We start from the raw sequence: 19,467 nt of genomic DNA, 5'->3' as shown, positions 1-19,467 counted from the left end.
CACATTTCAGCTGAATGCCAAGTCTTGATCTCTATTTTTTTTGTGTTCAGGTTTTCTTTTTTAGGGAGTACTCTGGCATTCTTTCAAGCAAATTACAAGAAAATTATGTTGTACAGTTTGTTGCGGATTATCTGGGTTGCCGCATCTTTAACACTTGTCTCCCCGGGTTATGCATCATTATTAGACTTGACATCTATTCTTGTAAAAAAAAATAGAGAAACATAGAATACAATGTACAAGGCAATTAGATCGTTCTTCTCTTGTTTGGCTCTATTGTTTTCAGCCTACTTTTCCATTCCAATTAATAAGGCATTCCCCATGGAATGGAGCTTAGTCCATGAAAAGGGAAAAGGCAGAAAAAAATCAAACGCCATTTGTATTTGGAAATCAAATTTCAGTTCGTAACTCCATTTTGTGGTTTTAAACAAGGGTTGCTCTGCAAACGAGGGGGTTGAAATTGCCGCATATGAAAAGGGGTTGCGATTTCATGCCCATCATATTCATGCAACAAATCACCCCAAAAAAAAAGACCCGGGAGCACGTGTCTAAAATTAAACAAAACTGTTTGACAATCTGCCTTTGGTTCCTCCACTATCAGAACAAGCATTTGGCTATACCCACATAGCATTCTATCAATGAGTTTTAACCTGAAGAACATTTCCAGTTTGACTTGAATATCGTAAGTTTAGAAATCAATGTATGCTGCTGGAAACTCTATCAATCTTAAAGATTTGTTAAGGATAATATATAATAAATGAACACTGATATTTTAAGCAATAAAATCAGCTCAGAATTATAACACGGCTTGGTAATAAAAATAATTAAAATGTGTCCGAGATCTTAAGGAAAGTTTTAAAGGTTAAGAAATCACGTAAATTTATATCACTAACAAAAAAATCGACTTGAATTTTAGATAATTGCCATACTGTTGCCAAGGGTGGCTGACCTTATTATTCAATAAGTATATTTCTAAAACATATGGAGTCGTGTCTTTATAGGAACCAGCGTTTTTCTACATTTACATATTTATACAATTTACAAAAAGTATTTCTATGTCCAGTGTATTTTTTTCTAATGTACACACAATATTATTAATAAAGCTTAGAAAAATGTTGTATTTTCATTATATTTCATTAATATTACACAAAATTAATTATAATTAATATAATAATACACAAAAATACTTAAGCTAGTTTAAATAATTTGAATTTATTTTCTCATTACTCCTTTCTAAATTTCAGGGATGATATCTTAAAATTAATGGTTTGCATTTCTACTTTTTGGAAATATTTTTATTATTATCAAGAAATACATTTCAGAAAACTAGAAAAAAATCCATTCAAATTTTAAGATATCTGTTTTTCGTATATTTCAGGGCAATTTTGGTTTTTTTTTTGGTGAGTGTGGTGGTATTTAGCAAATCGTTATTATTACAGTTTTACTAATCTGGTGAACATAACTTTGCGAGGGTTCGTTCATTGGCTTGTCAGCTAATCATCTCGATGGTGCATGGCGATCGTGAGCGAGACCATTTTGTTGATCTGGTAATCCAAATGATCTAATTTGATCTAGTTCGCTTGGAGGCAAAATCGCGCCCGGAGGCTTGATCAGCGATCTAGCGACCTAGTCGTAAAATGTAGAGCTGATAATCTGAAGGGATCATTTGGTTGGTCTCGAATTTTACAAGCTGACAAGCTCAAGTGATTTTTCAATCGACATACAAATTTGCCTCGGACAACGGCTCGGGAATTGGGTATTGGTAATTGAATGTAGAGCCGGTACGGCAAACGGTTACTGTTACGGTTTTCTGGTAATCTACGGATTTACGTGAAACTTTTGAAATTGCAGAATTGTTGGTTGTGTGTCGTGCATAACAATAAATTAAAACTTGCTCTCGCATACTTTGTCCAGTATATTTGGCAATACACGAGCAAAACTGTTGGCCTAATCTTAAGTACGCGCCTGATCCTGCCCGTTCCCCTTCGACGTCTGCTGCATAATCTGAGATTAAATTAAAATGTCGCAGGCGCGCATTCATAATCGGGGCCATGAAAGACGCATAATCCCATCGTTGCTGGCCTACTAATCCTTTCGCCGTGTTGCACCAAACACTACCTGCGCCTGCACCACCCTATGCAACACCGAAGATGACGGGTGCGGGTTGAGGGGTAGCGGAGTGCGCTACAAACGAATTAACCTGATTAAAATTTGTATTTTTCCCAAATTTATGGGATTAAGTTCCGTTCAAGTTCCTTTAACTCGTTTAAGCTACCGGATTTAGTTCAAGTGCGCGACCTGGTTGACCGTACCTCTACACACATCTCGCTCTCTATTTCGCTTACGCCGTGAGCCGATTTTTATTGGGCTGGCTTAATTAGCACAATTGTTTACAAAATTTACCTTTCGTCATGCTGACAAACCTATATGCATGTCTTGATCTCCCGGACCTCGTCGTCGTGTGAAATCCTGGGCACGCACACGCCCACAGCAAACTCCTCTGGGCCAAAATGGGAACGTGTGAACCGACTACCTTGAAATTCTATTTAAAAATTAGTTTAATCCACAGCCAGCTAGAAATGAACTACTGAAACCAGGGCATCAATTTGCTGCTGCTGATCTGATCTGACCTGACCTGACCTGACCTGCTGACTGACCTACAAAGCAATTCCGATCTCTCTCTCTCTCTCTCTCTCTGTCGGTCTTTCTTTTTCTTTCAAATGCAATTAGCTTATGCAAACATCTTGGAACCACAGAACCCGCAGCCAACACAAAAGACATTCGAGCTCTACAAAAGGTGCGCGGTTTCTTTTTTAATGACCCTACGCTGTATTTTTTTATTATTCCCAGTTACATAATACTTCTTCAATTAATTATGCACTTGATATATTTATCTTGTTATTGAATGAATTTAAATGTAGTGTAACTGTAGGCGTTAATCTGTGCTCAAAAAAGGCATTGCGTAGTTTTGATCAACTTATGCCAGTAGAATATTTAAAAACGGAGACTTTTACTTTTGATCAACCTTCAACATTTTTTGATTATATACAGAAGTGTCAAATCTCTAAAGATGCCCACATTATATTTAGATAATAAGTTAGCCTGGAATGGTCAATGAAGGGCAAAGCGTTTCTATTGACAACAGGTTGAGACAGTTCGACGAGGAGAGCCCTGAACCCAGCTTGTAAATACAAAGTGTTATTGCTGATCCTAGTTTATTTTATTTCTAATCCTCATCTTTGAATTTGGAGCTGAAGCGAACTTGGATATATCACATCAAATAGAAGGCTTAAGCAGTTTAGTTCCTCTTGGATCATATATCACATAACTATATGCATATGCATATGCTGTACAACTGACGACGTCAATAATAATAATAATAATAATAATATTATTATTATTATTGAGTCGACCACAAAACACTTCCGTTGTGCAGCTGTAAATGCTTAGGAGGCAAAAGGATTCGACCACAAGTCGATTGGCGCCTGTATTATGTGGTTTCCCAAGAAGAATAAAAATACGATGTGGACAAGGACGAGGACGAGGACGAGGACGAGGACGAGAACATAAACTTTGCGCTTAAGCAAATAATAACACAATACTTATTTTGACAAAAACAAACGGCGCATGCAGCCCGTAAATTTCCAATGATGGACCCTGTCTGCCTCAACATAGAAAAACAAATCGTTTTCATCGTCTGTGTGTCCAGGAGGCCAAGAAACACGTGCCCACTTAATAACTCGTTGCTCGGTACACTCAGAAAAACGAACTGAGCATTTGAATATTTTTACTTTTATTGAAGCTATGAAAACTCAAAACTCAGCTTAACTCATTGAGAACTAAAATGTTTTGACTTTCATGTGATGTACCTTGAATCTGTATTCTTCGATTTGGATGAGGAAACTTGATAACTTGGAGTGAGATATTTATAGTTGTCATATGAAGTGATCAAGTTCTGAAATAGCTTGAGAACAAAAGCAACGAAATCAGCTTGTCTCAATGAGAACTAAAATGTTTTGACTTTTATTTGAAATAATCCAAATCTTTATTCTTCGATTTGGATATGAAGATTGAATTCTACTAATATTCTTGTACTAATGACGTTTTTCTTTGAGTGTAGTTTCGACAAAATCGGAAACTGTTTTCATTCACATTAAAAAAAAATAATAAAACACAATACAATAGTGACCCCAAGTCACATATGCATATTTACTTATGTTTTTCTCAAATCCCTTGCCAACTCGGTTCACATTTTCCCTACATAAAGTTGCAATATGTTGTGTATTAGTGCCGTACAGAGCCATACCCATGCCCAAACCCATTCCCAAACCCATTCCCAATCCCTGAGAGTCTTCATTCAGGCGCGTGCGCGAGGCATCGAATACGCCCCCTCGAGATTAATGAGGATATGTGTGTGTATCTGTGTGTGTGTGTGTGTGGCGTTTGTTTATTCTATGCCCGAATCCGCATCTGAATCCGAATCCGAATCCTTTCACTGAACTGGACACATCGCCACACACACACACACACACACACACACATATGTTGTATGGTTTTCAGCTGCTGAACAGACTGGACACAGCGACCGTGGTTCATTAAGCTGCCTTCCACTTAAGCATGAGTTGGCCTTTTTTGTTCATGCGTCTCGGTGTGATATGGACTCAACTCCATATGAGTAGCACACTATTTATAGATGTATATGTATATAAGAAAATCGGACTGCGATCGTAACGGACTTCATCAGAGTAAACAGTACAAAATTTGTCATTATATAGCTCTCATAGCTGTAGGCAGTACATACATGTATGTCGTAACCGGACGGATCGGATCACTATATCATATAGGTAAACAGTCGGTCGAATAATGAATACTTCGGTTGTTTACCAAAATATCCAAACCAAACTTACGCATGTTATTATGTTCCTTACATTTTGGACAAAAAAGCATTGACATCGGACAACCATATCATATAGCTACCAAAGGAAAGACCTTTTTTCTAGTAAATATGAATTTTTTTGTACTCCTAACCAAGTTTTAGCAACATCGGACTACTATATCAAACAGCTCTCATGAGAACAATCGTTCAGTTTGAAAAAATAATGAAATTTAGTTATTTGACCGTTTCATGGTATACTAATGCTTATAAATCACAGCTATATAAATTGAATAATGTCCATTATGATGCTAAACGATTTTGAAATCGACTTGCACTTAACTACAAAAATGTATTTAAAACCATGCCTCTTTTTTTTGGCTTTGTGGAGTGTAAGGGACTCAACAATTAGTGACAGCCGATAGCGGATAGTGTGTCCGAAAAACAATTCCACAGCAAGTGGTCCTAAAGACCTTAAAACCCTAACCCAAGAACCCAATACCAAATACCCAGTACCAATTTATAGGAGCGTCTTTCTTTCCACTAATTGAGCGCCTCTCGTATGACAGTGAACGCAACATGAAACGAACAGATTTGTTAGTTGGCAAATGCCAAATGCAAATGCAAATGGATATGGAAATGGAAAGTTCATTAATCAATGAAGTAGCTAAGCGCTGCGCCAGACCGGAACCAATGATCATTAGCAAGACGGAGGTACAGTCGCGCTTTTGTGCCTGCCCTGGAGAGATCCCCGTACTAATTATCCTTGTTGACATGCTGACACAATGTACAATGGACATGGTTCGAGATCTGTCCGCCACAGTCCAATTTCTTGAATGACCGAAATGGAAACTCTTTTTTTCTTGTTTTTTTTTTTTTTGTTTTTGTTTTTGTTTTCTCCATCTGCTTCTTCTCTCTTGCTGGTTGAAGCAGCTGATACGCCTCACTGCACTGTTTGGCAAACACAACGAACAAATGCCCATTGCTCTTGATAATGACAACAAGATAAGAAGGGGCAAAAGGATGGGCAGGAAGTGCGGACCCAGGTCCGCCTAAAGAATGCTCCGTCTTATGCCTTATGGCCGTCATCAACCGCATCAATTCCACTTGTTTTGGCACACAACAACGACAACAACAGCAACAAAAAGAAAGAAATCAGCCCCGCAATCGATTATCGTATAATATGTGCCTCAAAACCTCAAAGCGTTCTCGAATTTCTAGCTTATTGACAAATATGTATATTTCAAGATCTTTCTCTCTCTCTCTCTCACCCTCTCTCTCTGTCTCTCTGCCTCTTTGCTGTATTTTGCAAGAGTGTGTGATTAGCTAGAAAGCAGCATGTTCGATCTCGATCTTCTAGCGACTAGCGACTTTTAATTTGGAATATAAGTTTTCATATTCCACGAAGTGTATTTTGATAACTGTCGCCGTTTCACGAATATCGATATTTATCGATTTCTGATAGCAAGATCGTATCAGAATCGCATTGAATAAACTGCAATTGGCTACGATATCTGCTCGTGCAGCTATGTCGACCAGTGCTTTCTATCTTGTTCAATTGTACACTTGCTATCTCTTTTTATGGTTACACTGCCATAACTTTGTCAAAATTGAACCGATTTTCAGTGGGAACAATCACACCTGACTGTGACTATTACCGGCACAGCTTTACTTGGATTCATTTTGAGTTAACAAATATATGTATTTCAAGTAAGACTCTTGAGTATGTGTATCCTTCTGTATTGAAGATTTCTTTGATTTCTTTCTGGAATTGTCTATAAATATATGTATCACAAAGCGGCCCACAGTGCTCTATGCTGTCTATGGGATAGCAGACATGTCTGCACACCAAATCGATTGGCCCAAGTCCTGCTTCCTGTTTCTTTTTGGGGGTTGTGGTTGCTGGTGTGGGTATGTATTTGTGTTTGTGTTTGTGTGTGTGTGTGTGTGAGGTTGTGGTTGTGGGTGTAGGCTTGAGTGTGGGGCAACCTAATTCAATGGATGTCTGCGCTATAAATGTGTCAACGCGTCAAATTGATGAATGCGTTGCACGCAGACAACAAAAGGTCAACCGCAAGAAGAAGACGGAGTTGCCCAAAACCCCAATAACATAACCACAACTACAGCCCCAGCCCCACAGTCACAACCACAACCACAACTCCGCTGCGGGCCTAATGCAAGCGAGTTAAAGAAGGGTGCCAGGGTTGGGAATGGGAATTGACAACAATTGCTTGGGAAATTGCCAAAAGTGACCAAAACAGTGGTCAGCATTGCGCCCCTTCTAATCATGACACGGCCATCCGGTTTGTTATCATTAAGCAACAGCAGCAACCCTTTTTTTCTCCTCCTCCCTTCCTCCCGCCCCCTCCCAACGCTTTGCCGTTTCGGGTTTTTGGATAACTGGGTCGGGGCTGCACTTGGCAAAAAACAACGAACATTTTGATTTGTTGAAGTTATCTGCGTTTCGTATCTGGTTTTAATGAAATTTATACAGTTGGATCTGTTGATGAATAATTGATAATTTACGGATACATTATATAACAATTGGACTGTGTCTTCAATTGGTATGGCAGATCGATGACTATCGATATCGATAACTCTACATAAACTTTATCTGCAAATTTAAAGTCACTAGATCTTGTAATCGAGTCTAGAATGGCTAAGTCGGTTCGGCTATTGATGCTATATATATATCTATAAATACTTTATGGGATGGGCGTTGCTTCCCTCTGACTTTTAGACTTTTATTTCCCATTATTAATGGATCATTTCATACAAAATTCTAGGGCACATATATTTTTCTAAGTGTAAGCTCTCGGACTGGTTCTAATAATAAAGAAAATGCCAGCGTTGTGATGCGTTGTCGCTGTCGCTGCCTATTTATTTATTAAATGCCCCACAACCATACACGCTAACAGAACACAGACAGCGAGAGAGGTAGAGAGAGAGAGAGAGAGAGAGAGAGAGAGACGGAAAGAGAGAGAGAGAGGGACGGCGATACACCCACAAGTGAGGGTCAGCTGGCACAGCTGTCACATTTTCACTAAGCCCCCCCTTCCGCTCCCTCGTTAAAACGCTCGTCGATTCGCATATCTTTAATGAAGTTCCCAGCTGAAACTGGTTTTCGAGTTTTACACAAAATGAAGTTAAAGTGGTGGTTGTTCGGCTGCTTCTTCTTAGCATTCGGATTCTTGTTGTCTGCTGGAACGACGCTGATTGGTTCAGCATTTCATTTGATTGCGACTCGGCCGACTTACGATATTCCATTTACGATCAATTTGACGCAAAATGGCGCAATCATTTGGTTGTGGTTGGTGTTGCTCTGGCAAATGGTGTCGCCTCCAGCAATCTCCAGCAACATGGTGTAGTTTGTAGACAAATGTTTTGGAAAAATTGACGAAATCCGGCCATGGTCGAAACTCTTAGCTCACGGTATGAAAGTAAGACTTCATTAAGGTTATTTTGTAATCCGGAAGATCCTAAATTTAATAATAAACTAAGTATGATTGTTCCCATTCTAAAAGGATTGGCAGTTGAAGTAATTGAAGTAAGATAATTAATTTATATATTTTTTTTAATCTACTCAAGTTAAATCAGTTCTGAGCGCAACTCAAAGTAAAACTTGATTGAATACTTTGCATCTTTATTCATATTTAGCATCAAGAATGATTCAAGAACATTCCCAACAGATTTACTGCTGTTTATCAGTGAGAGTAGTTTCGAAAAAAGTTGTACACTCGAAGTAAGTACAAAAATTGTATTTGATTCAAGCTTTTTGGTGCCTTCTAAAGTAAAATGATCGGTCTACTTTACAATGTGAAAGATCTCTCATGCTTATGGTGAGAAAAGCTTATTCTAAAGTACTAACAACTCGAGGCTCAACTTTGTTGTTTGGCTTTGTGACGCTAATCGTGCAAGGGCCAAAGAAATAGTGAGACGGAAAAATATAGATAGAGAGAGAGAGGAAGAGAAGCTTAAATAAACGCCTAAGTCGGTGGACTAAGCCAGATTTGGATTCTGTGGATCGCCACGCACTTGTGCAGAGATTACTGCGCGGCATCTTCACGTAATATTATGCGAGATTAACTTGTCGCCCAGTCGAAAGTCGTCCCTAGAGCTCCGACCCAAAAACGTTGCATAAATATTTGCATTGGACTTGCTTCCACGAACTTAGTCGCAGAGTAGCAGAGAGCCAACTAGCCGAATATTTATTATCAAATGATATTTCTACTTCTTCTTGGTGTTTTTTTTTTTCGTGCATATTATTTTGCAAAGAATTTTGGTGCGAACAATGCTCAAGAGTTGTTTTGATACCGACGCACACATGGCCACCTACAAAACTCGAGTGACAAAAGGCTTAAACCGCTTTACGATCCTTTAATCCGATGGATTTCAGTTACACGGCTAGAGCACCGTTTTAAGTTTCATGGGAAAAAAGAAGAAAATGGAAGACGATGCGAAAACGGAACGGAACTCGGAACGGAACTCAATTCGACTTGGACAAAAGGCAAGGCGGCTTTAGAGGGTTAAATGCTCATATTACGACCAAATGCTGGCGAAGAGTCAGCCCAAAATAATGTTCAACAAAAAGAGTTATGCGGAACGGTAAACGGTCTACGGTGATGGGTCTGCGGAATCCGGACTTAACATTTTATCCTTATTCCTTATTCACAACTTTGCCGATTCTATCGCTGCTCTTCCGCATAAGATGAAGATCGTGCGAATTGACAATTGACACAATTACCGCAAAAAAAAAAAATAGACTAAAAGGCTAAAAGGACAGCAAAGGGCTCGCAATGTCGCACGGTTAGATGCTTCTCATTTTGACAGCAATTGTTTTGGGCCAACAACAAAAGGCACTCACAAACTGTAAAAGTCTAAAAGTGTCCAAGTGCCACTAGTACACTCTGAGAAAAACTCTGTTTTCAAGTTAAACAAAAACACAAACGAACCAAACGTGTTAAATCAACTTAAATAAAAACTGAACTCAATTTTTTTATTATTTTGTTTTTACTTCGTCTAAAACATGCTGAATTTAAAAATCTGAACTTAAGTTGACTTAATTCGTGTGAAGTTTGATATCAAATTTGACTTTTAAGTAATCAAGTTTTTGATTAAGGAAATACATCTTCTCAAACTAATGCAGCAACAGTCTTAAACAATAAAAAATGAAAAATAAATAAATAAAAATAAGCTTCAAACGCTTCAGTTTTTAATTTTAAAATCGTAATTGAATCCAAGTATATATTGAAGTAAGTTTTTAATTGACATTGGTCGGATTTCGAACACATTTTTGCTGCAAGTACTAACAATGTTATTTTTCTCCGAGTGTAGATGCCGGCTTATACTCCTTTTTGTAACGGGGTTTTGAAGGCGGCTTTGCGTTGACAACAATGTGCTGTGAAAAGGTGTTAAAGGTTTTTGCTGAACCGCTTCTTGATCGATAGATGGACCCAGAAAATATATTCCGTTTCAATATTTCGTACGCTTCATAAAACTACTCAATATAACTCTTTACGTGCCCATGGGCCTTGATTTGATTAACTCACTCTCCCTCCCTCTCTCTCTCTCTCTCTCTCTCTCTCTCTCTCTCTCTCTCGCGCGCGCTCTTTGTATCTCTTAGTTTTCTTTTATATGTGGTGCTGTGTGGCTAACGGTTTATGTCTTTATGACAATGGCTGCTGGCAGCTAATCAACGCCAAAATGCATAAAATTAAGTGAGCTCTATGGAAATAAAAAGGGCTGCCACAACGGGGCATTATGAAAGGGTCTGGGCATCATGTGATGGTGGGAGGGGGAGAGGTAGGGGGAAGATGAGGGGCACAACTGACACTCTTTTTGACATGCGTCTGTCTGTCCTGTATCTGTATCTGTGTCTGTGCCTGTGTGTCGCCTGTGTGTGTTGAGTTATTATTATTATTTGATTTTGAACCGTTACAGTTGCAATTGCAATTGTAATATGTACACACATACGCACATACAATCATACATATACAGCTATAGGCATAGCTGTATAACTGTACCCTCGCAACCCACACATTAATGTCTCTCTCTCTCTCTGTGCATTGCGCTCGAAGGGTTCTCACACATTTGGCCAGCGAGACAATGCCGTTAAACGTTGACAGTTCATCAAAACGAATGATGCATGCAAAATGAACGTTTGCTCTCATCCAAATCCAACCGTAAATGCGCTACAATGTGCGGCTCTTTAGCACTCTCAGGACTACTTAACGGTAGTCCATATATGGTTGAAATTAATTTTACTTATTTGAATTTAGTTTCTTAACCTCAACTCTTCTTTGCCTATATTGTGTATCGTTATTAAGAATATTGTTTATCCCAACTCTCGATTATCTAGTGTTTTATTACTTAACCATAACTGTTATCATAGTTTATGGCAACTAATTGACTGATATCACAGCTCATACTATGCGAGAAACTTGCTTTAAGGACTAAGTAATGGCATTTCTTCATTATTTTTAATCAGCTATACTCTTTAGAGATTTGTGCTTCTTCCTCTTCTTGCTGAGTGTAGCGCAATCGACAGTCGTTTAAGCCGTACCAGGGCTCGTTTTCCACTCGTTTTCCTTCCGCCCGTCTTTGACTTTGTCTTTGATGCACCATGAAATGTTGCATTTGTTGCACTCAGTTGCATTTTTGTACTGTTCATCATTTCCAACAATTTTGTACGAATGGGCGTTGACACACACAAACTGCTACTCCTACGCATAGTATTCCCTGTTCCTTGGTCCTTGGTCCTTGGACGTCGGCCCTTGGTCCTGAGGCGTCGCCGTTGGCAAACAAGTACTACAATGCGACTGGCGTAAGGAAGTAGCTAGTTAGCTGTGCCCATTTAAATAATACTTCACCTATTCATGTCCTTGTCCAACATATTTCGACATCACTTCCACATTTCGGGTGGCCCTTTTACGCATCGATCATCATTATGCTCGTCTCGTTTTAATCAAATGCCGATTCAATTGATAACTTTCATCTTTTTCTGATTATCAATAAAATTGAATTTGAAACAATATTTGCCCAGTTTAATTTTAATTTTCTGAATTGCTTTGTTAAAAAATAATAATTGAATTTATACAGAGTTAACTGGAATGTGCACAAACTTAATTGAGCTAATATTTGTATACTCGTATACATATATTTTATTGTATTGGTGTCTTGAGAAAATAAATATTTATTTGTTTGAGTAATTTTTGTTTAATAAAGATATATCAAGTATAAATATAGACCAAAGTCTTTACGAAATTGTACAACTTTTTCTAGTTTCTCTAGGAGACATTTGATTTCCCCTCTTTTTCTGCAATAGTTTATTTCTTTGTGTCTGTCCTTTGAAAAATATTTTAAAATGTTTAGAAATATAATCTATTCATTGCTTATAAAACAAAATGTGTTCTTTTTAAGTTCCAAGCGTTGAGCCATCAGATTGATGTCTAGAGTCTAGACCCAACCAATTAGCACTGATTTTGTGGCCGAGCCACAAATGACATTTACTAGGGTAATCAAAACCTTGGTAATTTGTCATTGTAATGCAATACTTTAGCTCGTTGACTATTCGGCCAGATCTATAGATCAATAGAGGTCATCCAGCTAACCAGCTATCTATATATGTATCTACAGCGATCCAATGCTCCCTTATGAATGAACCTCTCAATTAATGAAATGCCATAATTGAGCACCATTTGGCTGCTTGTGAGGATTATGCATACTGCATACTGGATATGACTGCTGACTGAGCCATAATTGCTATTGGCGAAGGGCCAAATATTCAAGTATAGGATAACAATTACCTAAAGGATTTACTTGACCAGAGAACGGAAGCTAGAACGCTATTTCTACCGTACTTAACTTGTGTCTTTTTCATCTATCTTTTTTTCTTTTTATTTTTTGGTTTTGTTTTTGTTTTTGTTGCTCATCCCATTCTTATTATGTTGCCATTTTTGAGATACTTCCGTGACGGAAGTGTGTTTGGACCATGTTCTTATATCTGCATCACTCTATCTGCACCTTTCTTGTCCGGTCTGCGATGGGCATTATCCTGCGGCAAGTGTCCTGTCTGTCCATATGCCCGACTGTCAGTTTGTGCATTTTGCATATGAAAACAAACAAGTGAACGGCTGCAAAAATCTCAACAAAATTTGTCTAGCATTTTGGGCCCGGTTAGTCTTTTACCAACAACAATAGCAAACAGCAACAAGAGCGCTTTTGTTGCCTCGTCAAGCGGCACACGTGTAATCCTTGAACACTTCTTAAACACTAGACAGTAGACACAAGACATAATATTAATCGAGGCACCTGTAGCTCTTCCTCTTGATATCTCTATCTCTCTCTCTCGCTCCTGCTCTCTTGAAATTACTTCCTCATTAGCCTGTGGAGGCACCTTCAGCAGATTTGCTTGATAGGCTTATGGAACCAAAGTGCACATATATATGTACATACATGTCTACAACATTGACTAAACAGAATTCATAAGTCCCCACTCTCGAAGAACACGAGAATAACGGCAGCCATAACGTTTTACAACACTCATGTTTTCATCTCTAGATTAAACGCGATTCTCGCTCGATTTTAACGTTAAACTTATGCTCTCAAAAAGTGATTTTAAGATTAATTCCACAGTCAGTTTTATGAAAAGTTAGCTGATTTTCGAAATCCAGGGCTTTTTAATCATTTGTTATATAAGATTCAATATCCATTTGGCAACAACAAAAAATGCTGTTTTGTTCTAGATGTAGATCTAGTTGTTAAGATGAATGTAAAAACTTGATTAAAATGTCTGTAGAAACTGAAGATTATCAGAATATGAAGTTTATGTGTAGCAAAAGTATTTGGCTCCTATTTTCAAGAGGTCCTATTGACAGGACCTTCTATTGTATAACAGTTCCACCAATCGCACAATTTATACTGTTAAGTAAAGTTCTGAAATAGTTTCTAGCACTTTTCAGGTACAACTTTCAGGACAAAATATGATGTGGTTATACAAGATCTGATAGTATAATAAGTCAACCCATTTCCAACGATTGGCCAGGGCACACTACTTACAACATTAAGTACTATAAAAGATTAAACTATAAACGCAAAAAGCCAAGGAGTTGAAGTGGATTCTGCGAAGTATGTAACCGTATGTAGCAGCAGCAATACCAGGACTAGGAATAGCACCAATAACCGAAAACCCCTTTTAGTCAATTAGTCGCTGATTTTCTTTTGTACCTTTTTTTTGTGCTTTTTTTTTGGTGAAATTATAAAAACGCTTTCACAATGAAACTAGGCACAGGGTACCGGGCAAACCCTTTGCTTTATCGCCACTACCAGCGTTTTACGAGGTGCTTACCAACAGAAAAAAAATATATATACATATAAATATATATATTCCATCGATTTCGACCTGAGCGTTTTACTTTTTTTCCACCGAAGAGTCCATTATGCAATAAAAAAAAAAAACCAAATGAGCAATAGAGGCTAATGCTTTACGAAATATGTATAGCAACCCGTTCGGAGCGCTTTACCTGCCTTTACCTTTTGTCTATTGTTAGTTTGTTTTTTTATCAGCAGCTAGCATAAAAAACACGCTCAAGGTCGTGCCGGGTAAAGGATTGCACAAATATTGCATCTTTGTTTGCCGCGGCCAGAAAACGACAACCAACTCATTATATTACGAGTAACAACTTCCATTGCTTTACGGCATATGTATGCTTCTCCGATTCTCTTTTTTACGATACGGTACGGCTGGGTGCAGCCAAGTAAGGTTTCGGTTTTTTACTGCGAATTTGGCAACTCTTTGGCAAGGATCGCGACTTTTTATGGTCAGCAGGTAAATCAACAATTCAATGACTGCTCTCTTCCCTCCCCTTTATGTATGTGTGTATATACATTTTGTGTATGTGGGTGATGTGTTTTAGTTTTATCCACCATTTTTACGGTAGGATTAGAGTTGGCTTAACATAAGTTCGCGGTTTTTTTTTTAGAGATTATTAAAATTGATGTTTTACGAATGATCGATGGTACTTGATATAAATGTGAATGAGCTACGATCTGGGTTAAACACTATTACATATGAATGTCATTAAAAAATGGAAAAAATAAAATATAAATAATTATACCACCGATTGAATTCAGAGATCGAAAGATCGTATTGAGCTATGCAGCAATAAATATTCAAATTTTTTAAAACGTAAATCATTTTTTTAGCAAATTATATAGAAAATATACTTTTCGATTACTGAGTACAAATATTCAGATTCATATATGCCTTAACAGTCCGGATGAACTCTGAGGGCGATTTGTACTTAATCTTAAAAACTGCGATAGCAAATTTGGTATTTGGTAGTCAGCACTACCCAACAAATTTCACAAAATTCATCATTTTACTGGTTAGATTATATATGCATATATATACAATCTTTTTTCTATTTACACACTTGAGGCTGGTTGGTCACTTCCGCTTTGTCGCGACATTGTATATTTTTTTTTGTGCCAGGCATATTCTTAATCCCAAAATCAACCTTCACGGCAAAGAGCACCGTTACGGGGCAAACAGTTAAGTAAAGTTAAACAAAGGTTTAGACCGTATATTTTCGCTATCCCACGCTCTGGCGCAGCCAGAGTACACTAAAAAAAATAAATGAAAGAAAATAATCTATTTATTTCTAGCTTTAAAATTCTGTCTCTCTCTCTCTCTCTCTCTCTCTCTCTCTGTCTGTCTCTCTCTCTCTCTCTTTCTCTCTCTGGCAAATTGAAGTGTAAGCCCATCAGAAACTTTCTTTGCATTAGTCAAAAAATTGTCGTTGAAAAAGCAGAATATATGTTTGCTCTGATTTCTGGAAAACTCCAGGACATGTATGTCGTTGTTTTGTTAAGTGTAGAGCTCTCAGCTCTCAGACGTTGAAAGTATAGTAAACATGAGTGCCTAAAATATAAATATGCGGACACTTGCTTGGCAGCATGAATTAAAACCCACCAAAAACGAGGCAGAAACTCTTGGACTTGGACTTGGCCTTGTCAGGAAGTTGAATGCTTCCAGGAATGCATTTTGGACCGCAGCAGGATCACAGAATCACAGAATCAGAGAATCAGCTTCCCGGCAGCCTGGTTAAAAGGATGCGCTAACTCGCGAACTGGCGAGAAAAGGCTCGCCAACCTAATTTTCATAATTTGTCACGCACAATCACTTTGTGTAAGATGTGCATAAAATTCGCAAAACGCAAACACACACACACACACACACACACAACGAAGTCTGGGCTGGTCAGAAAAGGATTTTGCAAAAGACAAAAGCGCAAACAAACGGATTTAACTATTCGTAACCCTTGGCCTTAGTACCCTATCTCTAGCCAGCTCTGTCCGCTCTCCCTCTCTCTCTGTCTCTGTCTCTCTTTCTCTCGCACTCTTTCTGCACCTATATTTATCGCTGCTGATGCTCTAAGTCAATTGTTTCTAGAACTAAGTTCATAAAATAAATATCTCATTTGTTGTATTCTATCCTCATTTGAATCTCTAAAATCCACAGCTTCAAAGAAGAGCACATAAAATGATTTCTAACATTTTTGATATTTTTTTACTGTTTTTAAAATATTTGACTTGTTTTCTGATATTTTTTTATTCATAAGCCAAACCCCGTTCAACTTATGCTTAAAATTATTTTGAAATAACTATCTTTAGTTTGAATCGTATTTAAGCAGAAGTTAACCTATATTTACCAAATAAAATGTTAAGCCTTAAAATTAATTCAATAAAGAAATGCATAGGTTTCATGTATTATATATTATATAACAAGATTTTGAAGTTTGTGAGTGGAAATCAGCACTGAAATTCAACAAATCTAAACTCTAAATCTATATACATAGAGTATTATTATCAGACCAGTGAGAACTGGACCTAATACTGAATACCGTATATTAATATTTAAAAGCAAACCATTCTTATATAAAAAGAAAACCCAATTTTCGCTCAGTTTCTTTGCACAAATTGCTAGGAACAACTTCGGACCCAAGAACTTTAAGCCTATTTTCCAAAAAATAGAGGGAAAAACGAAAAGTTACTTGTAGAAATTTGTAAAAAAAAAACAATGTAAGAAATAAACCCAAAAATTTACGCGAAAAATGGCATAAAACTAATGCAAAAAAAATAAGGAAAAGGAAATGAGAAGAAAAATGAAAATGAGAAAAGGGTCAATGTGACTAAAGCAAGCGAAACACCCTCGTAAAACCCTTTGATGTACATACATACACTGAGTGAAACAGCGAAACAGTAAGAGAGAGAGAGGGAGAGAGAAGGTGAGAGAGAGAGAAGGTGTGAGAGAGAGAGACAGGGAGAGAGAGAGAGGGAGGAAGAGTGCGTGTGTGCAACTAACCCCTTTGCCGTTAGAACTGCTACCTGTGCCCGCACCCGCACCCGCACCCGTACCCGTACCAGTACCCTCTCTTTTGTTGCTGTTGCCGCCATTGCATTGTCCATTGTTGCGAGGGGTGCGGGAATGGAATGAATGAAGCATGCGTCGGCGTATAAAAGGCCGTCGAACTGTGCTGTTGAAATCAGTCAACGTTCGACAACGTTAGCGGCAAGACAACACTTTGCGTTGATTTTTGGGTAACGCTCTTTGGATTAAACATCAAATAAGAATAACAGCAACAACGTCAGCAACATGTTGATGCACGAGAAACTCATAAGTGGACAGTTCTTTGATTTGAAGACGGGTAAGTTGAGTCACGCCCCCAATGCAAAGTAAACGCCTCTTTTTAACACACACTCTCTCTGCTCTCATTGATTGTCTCTGTAGATCGCAAGCCGCTGCTGCATCATCATCATCATCATCACCATCATCAGCAGCAGCAGCAGCAGCAGCAACAACAGCAATATCAGCTCCAGCAGCAGCAACATCATTTACACCAACATCAGCAACAGCAGCAGCAACAGCATTTATCGCTGCCCAAAATGGATTTGTATGCCGCCTATGCCTATCAGCAACAGTTGCTATCGCTCAGTCAACAACAACAACAACAGCAGCAGCAGCAATCCGTTGCTGCCGTCGCTGAGGTGCTGGACTTATCGCGTCGCTGTGACAGCGTGGAAACGCCAAGGAAGACGCCCTCGCCCTATCAGACCAATTACAGTTACGGCAGCGGCTCACCCGCCGCCTCCCCAACAGCAACCATACCCAGCAATCTGCTCTACTCTGCACAAGCAGCAGTAGCTGCACAGCATCAGCAACATCAACAGCAACAACAGCAGCAGCAACTGGCAACGCTTTATCCAGCGCTATACTACGGCGCCAATATTAAACAGGAGCACACAGTGGCAGCAGCAGCAATCAAGTCCAACAATTGCCACAGCAGCAGCAACAGTACTGCCAGCTTGCTGCAATCGTTTGCCGCTGCCTCGGCAGCAGCTGCTGCCGCTGCTGCAATCCAATCGCGACCCGCCAGCAATGCCAGCACCATGCAAATTGATGTGCTTGAGGCGCCACAATCGCCACCACCAACAGCAGGAACAGCAGCAACAGCATCAGTAGGAACGACAGTCGCTGCAACAGCGGCAACAACAACAGTCGGCAATAAGAGCAACAACAATTGCCACAACACCACGCCCACCAGCAGTACAGCAGCAACAGCAGTTGGAACACAGCCCAGCACATCCGATGCGATGAAGCAAACGCGTCCGTTTAAAGCCTTTCCACGTGATCCGCTTGTGATTGCAGCGAATTTCGCCGCAACCGATGTTCTGCTGGATAATCCGCGCGTGGAACGCTATACGGAATACCGGAAGCGTGTACTCGAGCAAATACGCAGCTCGAATGGCGGTGCACGCACTGTAACGAATCCGAAAATGCGACGCACTAACTCGAGGAGCGGCAGCGTTAACGAAGGCAGCTCCTCGACAAACAACAGCGAGAGCGAGGATCGGGCCGATCGCGCCGAGGAGTCCAGCGATTGCGATTCACAGGCGGGTAACTACGACAAGTTGACAGGAGCGGTACAAGGTGGCGTTGGAGGTGCCATTGCTGCTGCTGCTGCAGTTGCTGGCCAAGTCAAGGATGCCGCCTACTATGAGCGACGGCGCAAGAATAATGCTGCCGCGAAAAAATCGCGCGATCGTCGTCGCATCAAGGAGGATGAGATCGCTATAAGGGCCGCATATCTGGAGCGTCAGAATATTGAGTTGTTGTGCCAAATTGATGCGCTAAAGGCGCAGCTGGCTGCCTTCACAGCAAAAGTAACCGTTTAGGCAACGATAAAAGTGCTCGAGTATATCGATAACCGATTAGCATCGATTGTTGCGTTGAACGCCTGCAAATTTCTTTCAGACTTTTCAATTCTTTCTTTTTGATGAGGAGGGGCAGCTTATCTGTGAATACTTTCGATCTGTTTCTCTTAAACACACGCACTCATACACACACACACATACACCTACACTATATTTTAAGAGTATTATTTTTTTTTTTTTACAAGTATTTTAAGTACTTTGAAGTTAAGATGTACAACGCCGCGTATACGTAATATACGTTATTTGTAGTAAAATGTAGTCTTAAACGCGATTCTCGCACAAATCTCACCAGTTAATTAATATGTATACCTATATAATTATTT

At 39.1% G+C, this 19,467-nt stretch overlaps 1 protein-coding gene across 1 annotated transcript; it reads left to right on the top strand.

Moving 5' to 3' along the window:
• The first annotated feature begins 17,525 nt into the window (after nt 1-17,525).
• On the top strand, nt 17,526-19,105 carry LOC6569272 (protein giant). Its single transcript, XM_001995735.1, has 3 exons — nt 17,526-17,577; nt 17,661-18,382; nt 18,506-19,105. The coding sequence occupies exons 1-3, from the start codon at nt 17,526-17,528 to the stop codon at nt 19,103-19,105; spliced, it is 1,374 nt and encodes a 457-aa protein (XP_001995771.1).
• Nucleotides 19,106-19,467: the final 362 nt, after the last annotated feature.

Source organism: Drosophila grimshawi, unplaced genomic scaffold (assembly GCF_018153295.1).
Source record: "Drosophila grimshawi isolate 15287-2541.00 unplaced genomic scaffold, ASM1815329v1 contig_848, whole genome shotgun sequence".
Taxonomy (NCBI): domain Eukaryota; kingdom Metazoa; phylum Arthropoda; class Insecta; order Diptera; family Drosophilidae; genus Drosophila; species Drosophila grimshawi.
This window is presented reverse-complemented; position numbering and strand designations above follow the sequence as displayed.